Consider the following 18,286-nt stretch of genomic DNA (forward strand, 5'->3'; position numbering starts at 1 on the left):
GGCGCCTCCCGGCTCTCAGCAGGGAGAACCAGAGCAGACAGGCAGGCTGGAGCAGTCCCGAGTGGAGCTCTTACCTCTTCCATCGTCCTCACGCCCGTGAGGCAGGCTGGGTCAGCAGCCCAGCTTCCCAGAGCTGGACCCGGGCCCAGGGGCGCCCTGCTTCGCCTGCCTGCCGGAGCCGGGGCTGTCCACCTGCTGCACCTGGGCCGCGGCCCCGCCTCCGCCCCGCCCAGCTCCGGTCCCCTGGCTCAGGGGGCGGATGCTGCAAACACAAGGACCCAGCCCCCACCGTAGGCCGCAATTCCAGGGGGCTCCCCAGGCTGGCGCAATTACCCACTGCCCATGAAGGGGCTTCTCTTGGTGCCCCTGTCCGGGGAATTGCTCAGGCTGGACACCCTGGCCTGCACTGATCCCCTAAGTAGCCGCGAATGGCCACTTAGTTTCACAGAAGCCTTCCTCCTGGCCTGGGATACCAGCGCTGGAGGGACAGACGTGTGCTAAGCTTAGGGGTATTCACAGACAAATTCTTGAAATAAAAAACCTCTGCTGTCTAGGTTGGGGAGAGGAGGCCCCACCTTGGGGTCCACTTCCTCTGCTGGGTGGTTTTCGAATTGTTCGAGCCTAGAATCTATTCAAACTACAATCGTTAAGGGCACCGGGTCTGGCTGAATGGATATAGTGTAAGCATTAGGCCAGTGTGTTTTAACTGTATTAATGAATAACCTTTGCACAGTAACTGAGTGTACACAAGGCACATGTACTCGTAAGGTAAAATAGAGACTTCTTGAAGCAAACATCACTTTTACTTTACATGATCACCCTGCCATTTTCTATTCTTTTCTGAGCCATCACATGCCCCTTGCTTGACAAGTGGTCAGCGCACTGACCCGGTGGCTCCCATTTTGAGTTTGATCAACACTGCGGTGTAGACGCTGCGCACAGTCAGACTGGGCCGCGCTCCTTAGAGCCAGATGGAGGTCCAGCACTCAGCTCAGCGTCTTCTGCCAGCCCCCTTGGCCCTTTCTTCTTACTCCTGTCTCTGTAGCTCTGTAAATCAGAGAGCTCCCAGGCCCCGCGGTGGGGTAACTGACCCTTTCCCCGCGCTCCTAGTGCAAGGGGTCCCCCTGGTGGGGGCAGGCCAGACAACCGCGGTGGAAGGGCTGGGAGGGCAGCTGAGACCTCGCCTGCCTATGGCATCTGCCTGTTTTGGTTTGATTCTGGGACAGATGCAGTTGGAGGTCCCAGGGCATAGTAGGCGCTGTTAGTACCTGCCTTGCCAGTGGGTTGAAGACCAGTAACCTGGAACCTTGTGCTATCCCGATCCTCAGGCTGTGAATGTAAGTTTTCTACTAGTTATTTATTACCCTGGAAAAGCCACCAGAGCTCTCTGAGATGCATGCCCTCCATCCTTCAGGCTGAATAAGAAGGTCCCTAGCATTGCTGCGTGAACTCCTGTAGGATGAGATGCACTGTGTGGACACCCATAGGTGAGTTCCTCTTTTTCCCCACTGGGAAAGCTTCAGTCACTAGCAAAAGCAGAGCCTACAGATGCACAGATGAAGTGATGTTTCTTTATTTCCCTGCTCAGATTCCAGTGTACTTGGGAGTCCTAACCTACAGGTCCTTGTATTTGGCTTGCTTGTGCATATTTCCATGGGTGGAGGAGGTAGACCAGATGTCTAAACAATGCAGGCACCCCAGAGAGCATTTTGGATGTGAAATTTGGGGTTTGACTTAAAATCAACCAAATTAACCTTATGAATAAATATTTTAATTCAATCAAGAAGTGTGAGGTCCTAGTATGCACAAGGTGTTTTGGGGACCTCGAGCCTGGTTGTCCCTAAAAGTTCCACTTAATCATAGACAAAGAAATGGCAGAACAAGCATCTGTCTGTTGCCTGCGAGATCAGTGCTGTAGACCTCCCAAATCTCACCTTATTTTGTCCTTCTTATGACCCTCATTTTCCTTTTGAGAGGAGTGAGAAGCATAAAAATTAAGTCACATTATGCAGAGGAACACAGCAAGCAGAAATCTCAATTCAGGCAGCCTGGCTCTAGACCCCACACTCTCAGCTGGTCTGTTGAATCTTCAAGAAATACTGAATAGTAAACTGTCAGCATTCAAGAGCTTGAAGGGTTCTTTGAAGTGAGTTTTTCCAAATTCAGTCTTGAAAGTAGGCTGTGAGAGCGCATAGGGTACTTAGGCTACAGTGGGAGTGGGAATCTTCTAGCTATTTCTGGTCTTTTTAGCCCCTCGTTTCTGCTTGCTCCTCCTGTAAAGGCAATGGTCTCCAAGAAAGGTCTCTTCTATTCTTTGGGGCACTGAGCAGCAAAATTAGTATTTCCAGCACATGCATTCTGTTTCCAAACCTTACTTTCAGTCTCTGATAATGGCTTGAAGCCTTTCTGTGTTTCCTGTCCTGGCCCAGTCTTTCATTTCTTGGCAAACATGTTACATACACTTTGCATGGTAAGGAATGGTTTGTAGCTGAGTCTCTTGAACAGGGACATCCCCAAAAATCTCAAATTGGGAGTACATGTGCATCTCCATCTTCCTGGTTAAACTTGGGTACTCTGTGTCTCAGGATGACAAAGCCAGCACATGTAGATTGACTGTCAGAGCGAGGATGCCACTGCCAGAGCACCCTATTATTAATATTAAAATTATTATTGGTTACATTAATCATGTCTGAGTGTTTCCAGCATAACGTGTAATTTATTTATGTATAATTTATATCCTGACTACTTTCAAAAGGGAGAGAAGGAAAGAGGAAAGGAAGCTAAATTTATTGAGAGTCTAGGGTGTAACAAGCTGCACAGTTAGCATATATTTTCCCTCTGTTACTGGTATTTTGAGACAAGCAACGTTGTCCTCCGCTGACAATTAGGAAAGCAACGGTCGGCAAGGCCGGGCACGCGTCCCAGCTGTGTCGGCGCAGGCGTGGTTCTGGGTAGGACTCCACACTGCCTCTTCCATCCTCTGCTGGCTCTCAGAAGGCTTGAGGGACTGGTTAGTCACCAGCTATTAAAAGAGGACGCTAAAGCCTATGACAGCCGCATAGAGGAGAAGCAATTGCAGATGAGCAATTAGAATGGGACAGAGATAATCATTGTGGAAATACGGGATCAATCACTCCAAGGCATGTAATTATATGAAGATAAACCGTTTAAGGATAGAAATGCCTCAAGGTAAATTGGAGGTCTGTGGGCTCCAAAAAGGTCTTGCTTCCTTTGTATCAGTTTGGAAAAACTGTGTGATCTAGCTGGCTTCTTTTTTGTCTTAAAAAAAAACAAACCCTCACATCTCAATTTGGTACTTATCTAAGTAAACATCTTAACATTATATAATAACTTAGCGAGACTGTTTTTGAAAGCTATTAAGTAAACATGACCAAGGCAAGTTGCTTCCCTTTTCTTAGTCTTTTAATAGAATCTCAGCACTTGCTTCATGGCAGAGGCCCCGCGTGGAGCCAGGGAGGATGCAGCACCCCTTTAGGTTCTCGTAAGGAAATCACTTTCCTCCACTAATGCCAGTTAATTATGTATGCGTCGTTCAGATGAATTATTAAGATGTTTTCTGATATGCTTGTCTTGTTGAGATCAAAGGAAGATCATTCCCCTGTGGCTAGGAGATGCAACTTGCCTGGAAGTAGGAAATCATTACCAATATCAATCGCTCCCATGTTCCATCACCCAGAAAAATGAGTCCTTAGCTACAAAGGTTGAGCAGGGAATCCCCTTCTCTCTTTGGGCCTTGTTTACTTGGAATGGACTTCAAAGCAAACTCGTCCTTCCTGATTGCAATGCTGCCAGGCTCAGAATACTGAGAGGTAGGCAGGCAGGTCTTTCCATAAAATGCACAGGTCCATTGGTGAGTTAGTCCATTTCAGCTGCTATAACAAAATATCTTAGGTCAGGTAATTTAAAGCAGCATACATTTATGGTGATGGTACTTGGAAAAGGCAAGATCAAGACACCAGCAGGTGTCTAGTGAGGACCCAGCCCCTGCTTGCAAGATGCTGCCTGAGCCCTGAATCCACTGGAGATGAGCACAGCATCTTCACATGGAAGGAGGCAGAGGGGCCAAGGGTCTCTCGAGCTTGCACTGGCCCTTGTGTAAGGCACCGATCTCTCCCATGTGGGGAAAGCCCTCCTGTTCTATTCCCATCTCTACCTCTTGGTGCTTAGTGCTTAGTGTTGCCTTGGGGGTTAAGTTTCAATGTGGACTTTAGAGTAAATACACACAAACCATAGCAATTGATATGTGACTTACAAATTACAATTTAGGTAGCTGATTTCTTCTGAATTAGAAAACTCTAATCAAGCCTGAGTTAGCATTGTTTTTCTCAGTGAGATGACTTCTGTTCACCAGGTGTCCTTGCCTGGTTCCCTTTGTCTCTAGGTGCCTCCCACCTCAGAAAGTTGTGCCCCGATTCTGTGGATATAAGATGTATGTGCAGGACTCCTGGGGAGCAGGGCCTAGATGGCCTCTGAACTGTAGCTGCAGGGCAAGGGTTCACTGAAGACTCGTGAACTCCATGTTGTAGTCAGGGGTTGTACAGAGAACAATTAGAATCAGGACACAGAATTTATAATATTAGTTATGATCGTAACCCAGAGTTAACCAAAGAAAGTGAAGGAAATCTGTCCACAACACTAAAGACACAGAGTATTCAGTCAAGGGCCTGAATCCCACAGCAATGTCCTGCATGAGTCCAGATGAAGACCTAGAGCTCATGACAGTGTCTCTCACGAGTCCAACTGGAGGTCCAGAGCCTACGAGAATGACTCACACCAGTCTCTTTTACGGATCCATGTGGGGAAGGCCCAAAGGTCAGCAGTGAAAGCTAGGAAGTCTATGCCAGCAGGGTGAAGGAGCTGTGCTGGTAGGTTGACGGTTCTATGTTAGAGCCAAGAAGTCACACTCACATTAAGAACCAGGGGATGCCCTGAAAAGTACTACAGCCATCCTCAGCGACACAGAGGCTCCAAGTTCCTCCAGTGGTGAGCACAGTGGAGTACATGCCAGGAAGCCAGTGCGATGAGTTTCTCCTGGAGATTAAACAGCACACATCTACCCCTCCAGAGCCAGGAAGCATTCTTTGATGTAGGGACCAGAGTGCCCCCAAAGTGAACCACAGCCACTCTCACCAACAAGGTCCCGAGCTCCTCTGATGACAATGGTCAAACTCACACTGGGGAAGTTGGTCATGATGAGCTCCTCCAGGAGAACCAATGGCTCAATCAGCAACATGTAGGAGAACCCACAATGCCTCTCTTCTCCTTCTCCACATCTCTATTTATGCTGGCAACTTTCCTCAGGTGGAACATCTACTCTCAGCACATGCTGATTTAATCCAGCTGGCATTAAGTTGACCACCAGTTTTTAATTTATAACACTCCATGTAGAAAACTATTTATCGGCAAGTCGTAGCCTTTCCTGTCTCATCCCACAATCATGTGAGCAGAGTCTGCTGTGAGTGCTTCTCATTTACTTCAGCTCTGCCACAGTGAGAAGAAAGCTCCTCCAGCCCCCATTTGGGGTGGCCTGTTAAACAGAGGGGGAAACCATGTCCTTGGAGGTCAGCATGGCTGTAAAATGGACTTAAGAAGCAACCCCACAGTCTGGAGGAAAGGGTGTGAACACACTGGCCCCTGCTCACATGATCAGAGCAGGAGGGGCAGAAAAATACTTTGGTTTCACCAAGTCTCATTTTGAATTTCTTTTCTTTACTGTGTGAGAAAACAGTGTTTCTAAACTTTGCAATCGGATGTGAGGATTGAGTAGGTTCAGAATGGTGGGGTGAGTGAGAAGTTGCCACTATGCCCGTGGGAATGATCACTGTCCTCTCATTCTCTTCTATTTTTGCCAAAACCTCAGAAGGAAGCAAAGTACTAAAAATGTTAGAATCACAAAATCAAAGGGACCTGGACCTTGAGTCCAGGAGGGAAGGCAGGAAGGTATCTGTTCAACCATTGCTAGACCATGATTTAAATTCAGTTTTGCTGGACCGAGTCACCAAGAATTGGGGGCTATTTGTTACTGTGGTGGAGCCTACCTTATTCTGACTAATACAACTTTTATTACAGCATGTTATTGAGATGTAGCAAAACTTTGATGGTTGGTCAGCAGACTGGGGCCACGGCCCTGCTGGGAAGGCACAGTGACAATGGTGCGTGGAGGGGGATGCTAAATTGATGGAACCAGGAACACACAAGGAAGGTTGGGAGACAGATGAGGCACAGCATCCCTGAGGTGACAGGAGACTGGGAGTGTGCTGAACAACAAAGCAGGCAAAAGCCACACAATTAGCATTCAGCCAGTGACATGGATGAAGTGCTGTGTGATTACCATGTATTTGATTTCTGACCAGTCCTGGATCAACCACTTAGTTATATCTTTGACCAAGTGACTGTCTGTGCCCCTCAGCTTTCTGATCTCCAGAACCGGGTTCACATATAATCACTTCCTGATTATGAAATGATAGAAAAAATATATAAACATCATACTCAGTGCTAGTTACGTAACAGGTGTTCAGGAATGGTGGAAATTTCCCTGTCCGTCTCTCTATGGAGGGAACATGTCTCCCTGCCTGCACTGGGGAGAGAGGCTTCCCAGAGGGGGTGAGGTCTTAGTCCCAGTAATGTTGAGTGTGGGGTGCTACAGCTCGAGCAGAGCTGACCAAGGCCTGACTTCTGCTTTCAGGACTCGCTGTTTCTGACCCCACGTCACTGTCACCCTGTCAGCAGTCCTAGGAATTATGTCCCTTTCCCCTTCATGTTCCTTTCCCCAACTCGCTGGCCAACATCAGCTTCCCCGAGCTAGTGCAACAGCTTGGGGGAGATGGGGTTCAGGTCAAGTCCATGGGATCAAACTCAGTCACTCAACTCTGCGAGGAGATCCTATGCGGCATACCCTCCGGCTCTTGTTCAGGGCTCAGGATGACAGTCTTCTGTTACTGAAGGAAGGGCTCCCTGAGAAGGGGGTGACATGTGTCAGTGAACTCTTGCTTCCCTTGTCTCTCAGAGTAGAGGATGCTGCTTCAAACCCTGACGAGCCTGTATTTACCTGAGCCCGGTAGGACTGACCACAGAGGCCAGTGTGCTTATTGAAAGGCGTTTGTCGCTGCGTGTTTAATCACCTCTGTGAATATTTGCTGAGTTGAATCACCTCACTTGATGCAAGAAGCTAAGCTACCTAATAAAAGAGCCCAGGCACACACCAGATCCCCATTTTACAGATGAAAGCACAGCCGCTCAGAAAGGAGGTGCTAGGGCTGGGACTGGGTGTGGTATGTGGAGGAGATCGAAGCGGGTAGCCAGGAGAACAGTGCTGCACCGAGTGTGCCAAGGCGTGGCTCCATCGTGGCTGTGGTCACCCATCTCTGCTGGCTCCCACCTAATCCCATTCATGCCCGCGTCCATGTCCCTACCTTTTCTTTATCCAACAAGTATTTATCTAACTTCACTTTGGCTTCTGTTAGGCCAAGACACACAGAGGGCACAAAATCACGGTGTCCTAATCCCATGGAACCTGTCATCTGGTAGGGAGTCAGGCGCTAAGGCGACGGGCAAACCATCATGTGAATGCTCAGATCCTAAGTACTGGGAAGGAGGATAACAGCAGTAGAATGAAAAGGAGCCTATTCTGGAGACTGAGGACAGGAAGGCCTCCAGGTCACCCTGAGTCCTGTGCATTCGCTCAACAAGAATCTACTGAACATCCATTCCAGGTGCTAAGCCGGGCACTGCTGTATGTGCTGAGGACTCCCATGGGGTTCCACAGACACCCCAACACAGTGTGACTCCTCCATCCTGCGACCCGACTCCCTAACGTCACTCTCAGTGGAAATGAGCTCAGCACATTCCCAAGCAGAGCCCTGGACAGGAGTCCCAACTCCTGCTGGCCGCCTGGACAGGAATCCACTGTGCCTCATTCAGGAACCTCAGCAGAGATGCCTGCTCTGTGCCCAGCTCCGCAGCAAGCACTTGGTACTTACTGGCACAAAGTAGGCAAGCAAGATCTTAGTCATCAAGGTGTGAGGTCTGGTTTCACTTTCCAGGATGACTAGATCACGTACACATCTTTCAGTCAGGTCATCCTCTCCATCCCCTCCCTGAGGGTGGGGGCTTAGGCTCGAGGCACCCCCACCTTATACCACATGAGTCTTGCTGGTGGTCACACATTGGTTTCCCCTGCTGCAACCACTTTGGCCTCTCTGACCTCTGCAGGGACGAATCCTGACCTTTCCTCCTTCACACGGCTTTGCAGAGCTAGAATGGAACCCCTCAAGCCTCCCTGTCCGTGGCCCTGCACCTGTGTCTTCTTCCTGGCTCATATGCTGTGTCTTATGTGCGCCTGCTTCTCTGTCCTACTTTCTCTACTTGTGCTGCCCTGGCTGCCTGCCCCTACCTCAGTGATGTCCCAGGGTAGGCCGTTCTCTGGCCACAGCCAGCAGGTGACCTCAGCTCCCTCCTCTTCATCTCATGGCCCTCCTGGATGACAGACAAAGCCTCCCTCCATGTACCAATGAGGTAGCCCATTCCACCAGCTCCCTGCCCCCAAGAATGCCTGGGGGTCTTCCCAAGTGCACATAAACCAGGCTGCCAGCCAGTTGCATGTGACATCTGCCCTGCTCTCCATCCTCTGGGCTCGGTTCCTCTTTACCTCCCACCTCCCAAGTTGGGGGGGGGCATCGCTGAAGAAACCAGTGGCCATGGTGACTAGGGTCCTTGGGCTGGCCTCACATTGGATGAGACGTGAAGGGTTTTGTGTGCATACACAGTTGATGCTCAAAACAAGTGGGAAGTAGGCAGTGGTTCTAAATCCCTCTTCCATAGCTGAGAAAGCTGGATCTCAGAGAGGCGAAGGTCACCCTGACCATGCTCTTAGGCTGGGCAGTGTGCTGGGATCTGCTTCCCAGCAGCGTCAGCCACGGTGCCATCTGTAATGGTGCATGGGTTGTGGGTGGGGCACCAGGCTCCCACTCAGCCCACCAGCTTGCCTCCATCCCCTTTCCCACTGTCTGTCTCCCCAAGGAAGTGGAAATCTCTTCTTACTCACCCCTGTCCTCTTGCCCCTGCCCAGCACTCAGCCTGTAGCACGTGTCTTTATATGTGTTGCCTCAGGTGAGAATTCACTAAGCTGTGTCATCTTAGGGCTAAGCTTGATACCTGGTCACCTGCATGGGCAGCCAGGCCCAGGGGAGCAAAGTGACTGGGGAGCTATGAGACAAGGTAGAAAGGTGGGCTAAGCTATCTTCTCCACTGGCAGGAGTGTTAAGCTTTAGTCATTCCTAGATTCTTTCCTAATACCTGGTTTCCATTCATTTGGCCTCCAGACTATGGAAATATCATAATTCTCTGGGCAACAGTGAGGGACCATCAGCCCACGAGCTGGGCTCTAGACAGGGAAGCATTTTATCAGCCAGTCTATTATCCACACTTCCATTTTGGCTGACTGTGTGCCTTCTCTCTATCTGCAAATTGCCCTAGGCTTTGAGCATGTCTGTAAACTGGCCTCACTGTGGCTGATGTCACAGATCAGAGCAGTAGAGGGGAAGGGGAAGGGGGCCTGCCCTACTGTCTAAAGGCCTGATCGACAGCCTCTGCATTTGGGTCCTCTGATGGTTCTGATCCAGATGGCTTCATTCTCCACCCAGGACTCCACCATCTGTCAGGGACACGGACGCTGTGCAGGACCCAGTGAGGGTGAGGTTGAGTGAGGAGACGGGGAACCCAGCAGCAGCTGGGAATGGTAGGCAGATTGGGAAAAGTCTAATTTTGGAAGAGCCAGAGAAGTGCCTTAGAAGTGAAAATATAAAGGTTATTATATATATAATTTTTTTGAGACAAATTCTTGCTGCATAGCTGGCCTCAAACTCTCAATCCTGCTGTCTCAGCCTCCTGAGTGCTGCATTACAGGTGTGTGCACTGAGCCTGTAAGGGTTAAGTACACATTGTCATTTATCTAGGTACAGGTTTTATATTAAATCATCTTTTTCAGATGCTGCTAGATGGAGAGATAGGTCGATGTGTCTGTAGGGCCCAGACAGAAAAATAGAAATCATGTGAAAAATTGGAAATAGGGATTGGTCACATCGGCAGAGGTCTGAGGAAGAAGCGAGGGAGAAGCGTTGTAGGAGAGCAGAGCAAGGTCGTTCATGGCCGCCCCTCCCAGAAGCAGAAAGAGAGAACACCGGAAATGGGCTGGGGACAACATACACCCTTCCAAACACACCTCCAGGGACCCCTCATTCAATTAACCTCCGCCTCCTGACAGGCGCCTGAGCTGCGGACTCATCTGCACATTCACCCATTGAGAAGGTTAGAGCTCCTATGATAGAATTATTATAGACAGCTCAGTTGGGAAGAAATATTACAGGCAGTGAGGCAGGGACAGGTGCTCAAAGGAGCTGGCTCAGAAGACAAGAACACAGTGCAACTGAGGCAGGAGGCGCATTCGCTGAAAGCCAGGCCTCAAAGCGGGAATGACCTATGTACCTCCCCGAGGGACAAAGCAATACACTGTACTTGACATTCTAAACAGGTGCCAGTCACCCGGGTGGTGGGCTGGGACTTCCTGACCCGTGTCTTCCAGAAAAGATCCTTGCTCTTTCAGGAACACTTGCTCGGAGCCTTGTTTCCCCACTAAATCAGCATTACCTAAGTGGCCATGCTTGTAACCTCACTGGTTGATCAGAGTCTTGTCTTACATTGTGATTTTGCTCCACAAGACTTCTTTTGAGAAGTGGGTTCTGTGGAATCTGCTGTCTGGGTCCCCTCTCGGGACCTGTTTCTCCCTCAGTAAAATTTCCTACTCCTAACCTCCATCGTTCCTCAGGATTCATTCTTCCATTTTTGGGAACATGAGCTTGGCTTATTGGACATCTAGCAGGCTGGGAGTTTCATTTCCCTGTATCGTTTGGAAGCCCTGTATCAAAAATCACCCCTCAGAAGCCCATTGGCTGGCCAGCAAGTGTTCAGTGTGACGAACCTTTGGAAGGTATTTTAGGTTACAGCCGTGACACTGCCCTCCATTCCCTGTCAATGGCCCCACCAGCCAAGCCCAGGCAAAGCCAGCCGACACCAGAGCCTGTGCCCTGCAGCCTGTGAGGATCAGAAGCACCGGGAGTGTCACCTAGGGAAAACACAAGAATAGACACATTACAAGAGAAAATAGTAAGCACTACCACAGACTTTTTTGTTTTGTTTTGTTTTTGGTACCAGGGGTTGAATTCGTGACTTTGCACTTGCCAGGTAAGCGCTGTGCCACTGAGCTATATCCCCAGCTCTTAGACTTTTTTCCTACATTACAAGATCCAAAGGGCAGCAAATTTCTTTTGCTGTGGAGGTGGGGTCAGGAAAGCTTTGGAGAGGAGATTACACACAGGGGTGAGTGAGGCTGGCGGTCTGAAATAAAGGCAGAGAAGCTGCAGTGCGAGCTGTGGCTTCTGCGAAGAGCCTGGCATTCCCAGGGCAGAGAGGCCCCGAGTCTAGCCCTGTGCAGGGCTGAGTGTCAGGAAGCCGCCCCGAAGGAGCCGAGAGCAGGCTGGGCAGGGGCCTGTGAAAGGCGCACAGAGGAGTCGGCCTGGAGCGGGGTAATTCTGTGTGGGCTGCTGGGGAGGGGGGGAGAGGCAGAGGCTCTCAGATGTGGGGGGAGAAAGCAACACCACCCCCTCCTGTCACCATCTCCTCCCCTGTTCTCCCTCCTCTTCTGTTACATAAAAATCCTGCGTGCACCAGGTGCTCGTGCTTTAACATTTACTCTAATGCCAGGATGAAAAATAGTTTTGGAAATTCTTCATGGACAAGTGCCTTCCCAGTCTAGGATGTTACTCAGAAAGACAAATCTTTGCGTTGGAGGATAGTTTTTTTTAAAATACCTTATAGAGGATTGAGAATCAAATTAGAAACACAGTGTGGTCTGTCAGGCTGCTACACCTTTTTCAGGTTAAAACTGAGGCCTAATTAATACAATTAGAGCTGTGTCTCAAATATTCATTGGAATATGAAAACTGCCTCTTGAGGTGACTGCTGAGAAGAGTGGTCCTCATTTGCATATCTAAGTAGTCTGTTTAAAAATCAGTCTCATTATTTTATGAGTAAGTGTCATTTGATTTACCATGGCCATAAAGATCAGCCCAATTCCTTTTATTTGTATAACACCGTATATATCTAAAACACTTGCACAAAATCAAAGGAAGCATAAAGAAATAAAGAGAAAGGAAAGCAGAAAAGAACAAGAAATAATTTATTCTTATGAATATTTTTTTTAAGAACTCTGCCCTGTTAAGAGAGACAGGAAGTCAATATCTGAGCATTCTTCAATAAGTCAGTATTGGGGGCTATTTTGGGAAACATGCTGTGAGAGGTTACTAAGCTGAAAACCATAACATCCAGCTGACTAACAGATCCTTAAAGGTTATTTTGAGGGATCACAATATAACATTCAGTATTTACCCCCACAGCTCGTTTCTTGCTTTACAGGAAATAAACACACCAATTGTAGCACACATTTATGGTAGCTTCTCTCTTACTCTCCTACTGTCTTCCTACTGCCAAAAATATCATTTTTTCCTTTTTGAAATGTACTTTTCCTTTTTCCATAATCTTATGGGTTGGTTATATGGGAAGCTGGTTCCACTCCCAGGTTCAGATGCCAGTGGGTCTCCCTGGCAGGAATTCACATACACATTATATCCGTGAAGTGATTGGCTGAGGGTTGAGCATGTGACCTGAGAATTCTGGGAGGGGTCTCCTCTTGACCAAAAGGCAGACTTGGAGCATGTGACAGAGGTTGACAACCAGCAGGGGCCGTGAGTTAGAGCAAGGCTTACTGCGCAGAGGAAAGGGCAGTCCTTGAGGTGCTGGATGGGTGGAACCAGCCCTAATCTGGTTCAATCTGTCCTTGGAGTTTTGAATCCCTTTTTGGTTTGCCAGTTGGATTAAGTTCTTCTTTTTCTTACAAATAAAAACCTGAGTGGTAACAACAGCGATAACAAAAAAAGCCTTTCAGAATGATAGCATTGCTTATGTGAGACACAATAGCTTTCTAATCAGCAATTACTGAGTCCTGAGCTCCTTCCAAATATTTCCACATCCATTGTTCACTGCACTTCCCCACATTAATTCTAGTTTTAGATGAGAAAACTGGCTCAGGGAGATGAGATGAGTTGCTTTAGCAGCCTAATCAACTCTGGTTTCTCTACTCTAGCAAGCGGCCTTCAGATCGCAGCATGTTGGCGTGTACCTGTCTTTCTTAATCGCATTGCTGTTGGACTGGAAACAGGGGGCTCTCCTGCGGGGTCACTCACCATTTGGCCAGTTTTCCCGATGTGGTCCTGACACCTTCAGTACTTCATTTCCATTGATGTGGACACAGCCACAGTGTCTGAAAGATTGCTAGGAGTGGGTGAGGGGTTAAATCTACAAATGTTGTATCCCTTGGGCTCATTGGTCAGAACTCAGTCCTGTGGCCTGGCAACCTAGCTGCAAGGGAATCAGGAACAAAGAGAGCCTCTGCGGGCCACCCCTGAGGAGGATCATCCAGGAATGAGCCCGTCAAGTGGTCCAGGACTCTGGGCCCAGCATCTCATTGCAAGCTGTGCCCACTTCTCCCTCTCCCTATCCCTCTCCCACCGTGTGCATTCCTGTGTAGTCAGCACCCCAGAAGCACTTGGGCCAGTTTGCATTCAGTATCTTCTAAAGGGAAGAAACTCGCAGGCTTCCTGACATTGCGACAGAAACATGGAAGCTATTACTACTTTAGAGAAATGCTCACAGCATGATAATGTATCTGAGTCATTCATCATCTACCTAGCCTCAAAGCAGATGGACTTTATAAGGGGAGGTACTCTGCAACGCAGACATGACTGGGAAGAATAAATCAAATTTCTCTGTGTACTTAAGGGAGAAAGAATTATTCAAACATGGTCTGCAACTTCGGTTGTTTTCGAAGCTGCAATCCTACACCATGGCCACCAGGAGGAGCGCAAGGCCTACCTCTGCACAGGCAGCTATTTTTAGAGGCTGCTTCTGGCCTCTAGAAAGAAGCCAAAGAAATAAAAGACTATGATACTTTTTTAAAAAACCGACCAACTTATAAATTATTTGTGAGTCCAATAAAAGGCAATTATCAACATTGCCTACTATTTCAAGAGTAATATATTCTATGTTAGAAAAAGATTCAATTTTTTCCATGACTAAGATTCAGACAATGGGAAATTAGAGGCATCCAGAACCAACACAAGAGAGAGAGAGAGAGAGAGAGAGAGAGAGAGAGAGAGAGAGAGAGAGAGAGAGAGAGAGAGGAAAAGATTGTTATCCTACACAATCTGTCTTTGAAACTCAGACCAGAGGATGTGAATTCTGGCCTTGGTGGGTGCGAGCTTCACCCCCACGGTAGTGGACTTCGATTGGGTTCTGGAGGAAGCAGAAGGAGGTATGCAGCTTATACACGGAATTCAAGGTGGTCAGAATCTTCTTGTTCAGAAAGCTGCAGGACGATACTTAGAGGATTACTTCAGGACGTGTGGTTGAGTCATTTTAACTCTGTAGGATGCAGCGTAAGGGCTCGGGAGAGGCCCTGCTGCCGTCTGAGAAGCTGGGGTTTTCAGGGCCCCCTGCCTTCCTGGGGCTGTGACGAGAAGTCCCCTTGGGTCGCAGCAGTGAGGCAGGGCAGTGGCACTGTGCACAGCCCCTTCCCTACTGCACCAAGCACAGAGCAACAGAGCCAATGAACTGAGTGTCCCCGCCAGGGAAGCAGGCTGATGCAGTGTCTCTTCCAAGTTCCTACGCTGAACCTGGCCCCTGGGGGATGATGTTTGGGAGTGGAGGCTTTGAAAGATGTTTAGGTCATGACTGAGATTATTGTCCTTATGAAAAAGGTCTTATTCTGGGGAAGGTGTCACATACTGCCCCTAATCTCACCTATCCAGAAAAAGGCAATCCTGGAAAATTTAGCAAGAACCTATCTCAAAATAAATAACACACATATTCATATCAGAGAAGCCCCATTCAGCACCCTCATTCCCTTTACCACAAAAACACAGCTAGCAGACAGCTGTCATGAATCAAGAAATTGGCCCCCAGCAGACACCTGGCCAGCCAGTGCCCAGTTCTGGGCTTGCTGGCCTGTTCCAGCTGCCCTGCCTGCAGTGCTGTGGGATCATGGCCACTCTCCTCGTTCAAACCAGTCAATACCTGAGGGACGTGGGGGTGCAAGTGAGCCCGGACGAGGGTGGCTGCAGGCACCATGGGAACTGACCCTACTCGGAGGGCTGAGTCAGGGCTCAAGGCCCGGGTGAAAGCTGAGCATCCCAGTGGGAAAAGTCTCTTGGCAGGGGTTTTGTCACCAAGTGTCCCAAGAGCCACACTTGCTCTCCACTCACAGCACTGTTTGCCAGGCTCAGCTCTCTTTGGCACCACTCCCATTCTCACTCCTGCATGTGACCATGCTCAAGCCTACAACCTCGTGATCACCTCAGCTGCTCATTCTCAGCCCTCCCTGCTGCCCACTCCCCTCTGTGCTGAGAGCTGACCTCTACAGACCTCTAGGGCCGCCTGGCTCAGTGGTAGGAGGAAGTCGGGGTACCCTTCCCTGCTGTGGTGCGGGTTCTCTAAGGCCTGTCTATCTCTCTTCCCCTGGCTTCTGCTCTTGCTGGTCTTGGGGTACCCTCCTCCCTGCTTGGCTCCTCCTGTCTTCTCAGCCCCATCTGTGTCTCATCAGAGGGGTCTTCTTTTTAGAATCTCTCCTTTGGGATGAATTCTGTCTCACACCAGTGGCTGAATTTGTGTATCATCCCTTTATAGATATTTATCATCTTGTTTTATAGGAAAGCTAATCATAATATACAAAATCCAAATCACAAAAGTTAAAGTTAAAAACCCTGAGGACAAAAGCATAAATTGCATTTAAAGTTAAAACTAAGGAAACTGTAGCATCACAGCTTCTTCCCTTAATTATCGGCAGAACATAGATGTAACCCCCCATGTCCTAGACACCCCAGATGAAATAGAACACCCATGCAGTTCCAAATCTGTGAAATAAAATAAACCAATCTCCCTGCACAAATACAGCCATGTGGCACCCAGAGGCTCAGCAGCACACTGTCAGTGGGGGTGAAGGGGCCGAGCCTCGGGAAGGGGCTATGCTTTGAAGACGCTTGTCAGGAGGCCCCGGGGCCTCTGAACAGGGACCCCATGTGGTCAGCCTCCTGCTGAGGCCTGGGCTCCAGGAACATCAGTGTGAGGCTTGAGGGTCACCCTGGGGTCCCTGCCTCTGACCCTGCCGACTCACCCTTCCCTTCCCGGGTGCCTCTTGTCTTCAGGGATCTGTTTGCTGTGATCTCCACACAGTATGACTTTCACACAGCATCAGGGAATTCAAGGTCTCCCTTGTGTTCAGCCTTGCTTTCCGCAAAGTAATGGGTTCCTCTTGAATCTTTTCATCATTCAGGCTCTTGTGGGGAGGAGCCGATTGGCCAGCTTCCTTCCTTTGGGTAGAGCTCTTCACGCTTACCCTTTAGCCAGGAACCACTCTTAGTGCATGACACACAGGGTGCGAGGAGGACAGGTGGCTGGACAGAGAAGGAGGGGCCCTGTGGGAGGAGGAGAGCAGCCCAGGTGCCTGCACCATCTATGGACTCCACTGACGCCCCACGTCCTTCTCTGTCCACCTGTGAGCGTGAGCTGACCTGGTCTCTGGGGCTGCCGTGGGAGTCTCAATCACAGCCCAGTTCTCCATGAAAATCTTCCTGCTGATTTCTTCTACCCCACATAGCAGAGAAATACGGCCTGCGCCCAAACAGTAGGCATTCTGGTTAGGGGGGCCGTGGTCCCCAGGTGTACAGTGAGCCGGGGCCGAATGATGGCTGGGAAGGCAGCAAGGTTCTGTAGGTAAGAAAGGCCCTGGCCTGCATGAGGACGCCAATCTGCTGCTTGGTGCGGCAGGGCTCTGGCCAGCAGCTGCCTGATGCAAGACATGCCAAAGGTATGAGGTAGACAGAGGCCCCGGAGGACAGGGAGGCAGGGCCGTGGCTGAGCGCTTCTGGAGAGTGTCTCTGGTGGTGAGGACGCAGCTGGAGAAGCACAGCCCAGACTCAGCTGCAGCCCCTAACCTGGAGCTGTGCTTCCTCCATGTGTCAACAGTGTGACATGCATGGGTGCCTTGATTCCCAGGCTTGTGCCTGCACCTGGGGAAGGTGGACAGGAGGAGCCACCTTGCGCCAATGCCAGAAATCCAGGGTAGGCTGCTTATAAACACCCACAGACAATGTAATCAAAAGCAGATGACTCCTGAGACTTTTAGAGCTGCTGATCTGTTTTCCAATATTTGCAACAGAACCTGGGCTCCCAATGACAGGAGGACAGCACCGGCCATTCTGGAGACCGTGCCTCTGCCCAGCAACCCCAACCTGCTAGGCCGATGGCCGTACTCACCAGCAGGGTTGAGACTGCTGGCTTCACACAGCCTGCAGGCTGCGGATTGAATAATCTACATGAAAACAAGTGTTCAAAATACAGTTTCCAGAGGGCAGCAGCACAAGAAAATGGCTCCCGCCCTCCTGGGCCACACTTTCTTATGTGAGGATATAGGGTTGGCTCGACCCATTGCAGCATCATATCGACTCTGAGAGCCAGGCAGGTAGCAGGGATGCCCAGGGGACTGTGACCCCATGGATAAGTCACTATCACCTGCAACTCACCTCCCACCCAGATCTGGTGAGGTCCCAACTCTGCTTCCAACACTATCTGAGGGTTACATGGTTTACAGAATTCTCTTCTGCCTCCCGGGGGAGCTGGGGGAGGCTGCTCCCCTTTTGCCCACTGGGCCATTTCTGAGAGGGAGTGAGCCCTGTTTCTTGGGGCTACCTGGCACAGGCTGAACGATTTCACCCACTCACTTGGAGCCCACATTGGCTGAAGTCAGCGTGGCTGTGAAATCCCTTCCCTGAAGCTCTCCAGCACCCAGTGTGGACATGATGGGGATCCACATGATTCTGCAGAATGCTCTCCCAGTCGGTTGTGAAGGAGGGAATTTGGGAGAAAAGCTGAGTCATTCCTGTCCAGAGTGAGTGGAGAAATGGAGGCAAAGGGTGAAATCTTTTGGGGGCAGGGAAAAAATAAATGGTGCTTGAGGGTGGGCTGAGTGTGTTCTGTTGTGATCTTATCTCTACTGGGTTCAGGAGGATGTTGTGGAGAAAAATTTGTCTAAACCTACAATAAAAGCAGCATGGCCTCGATACAGTGTTAAGTCACCTGCAAAATCATCCCTCCTTAGATT

General features: G+C 49.5%; 1 protein-coding gene across 1 annotated transcript in view; it reads right to left on the reverse strand.

Moving 5' to 3' along the window:
- The window catches only part of Fyb2 (FYN binding protein 2), a 101,623-nt gene extending 101,441 nt beyond the window's left edge, over positions 1-182 (reverse strand). The window contains exon 1 of the mRNA XM_013146244.3: positions 75-182. Within this exon, the coding sequence (XP_013001698.2) occupies positions 75-83 (9 nt within the window). The 5' untranslated portion in view covers positions 84-182. The remainder of the gene's footprint in view (positions 1-74) is intronic.
- Positions 183-18,286: the final 18,104 nt, after the last annotated feature.

Source organism: Cavia porcellus, unplaced genomic scaffold (genome assembly GCF_034190915.1).
Source record: "Cavia porcellus strain 051 isolate PalLab524CR breed Dunkin Hartley unplaced genomic scaffold, mCavPor4.1 scaffold_25, whole genome shotgun sequence".
Classification (NCBI taxonomy): Eukaryota; Metazoa; Chordata; class Mammalia; order Rodentia; family Caviidae; genus Cavia; species Cavia porcellus.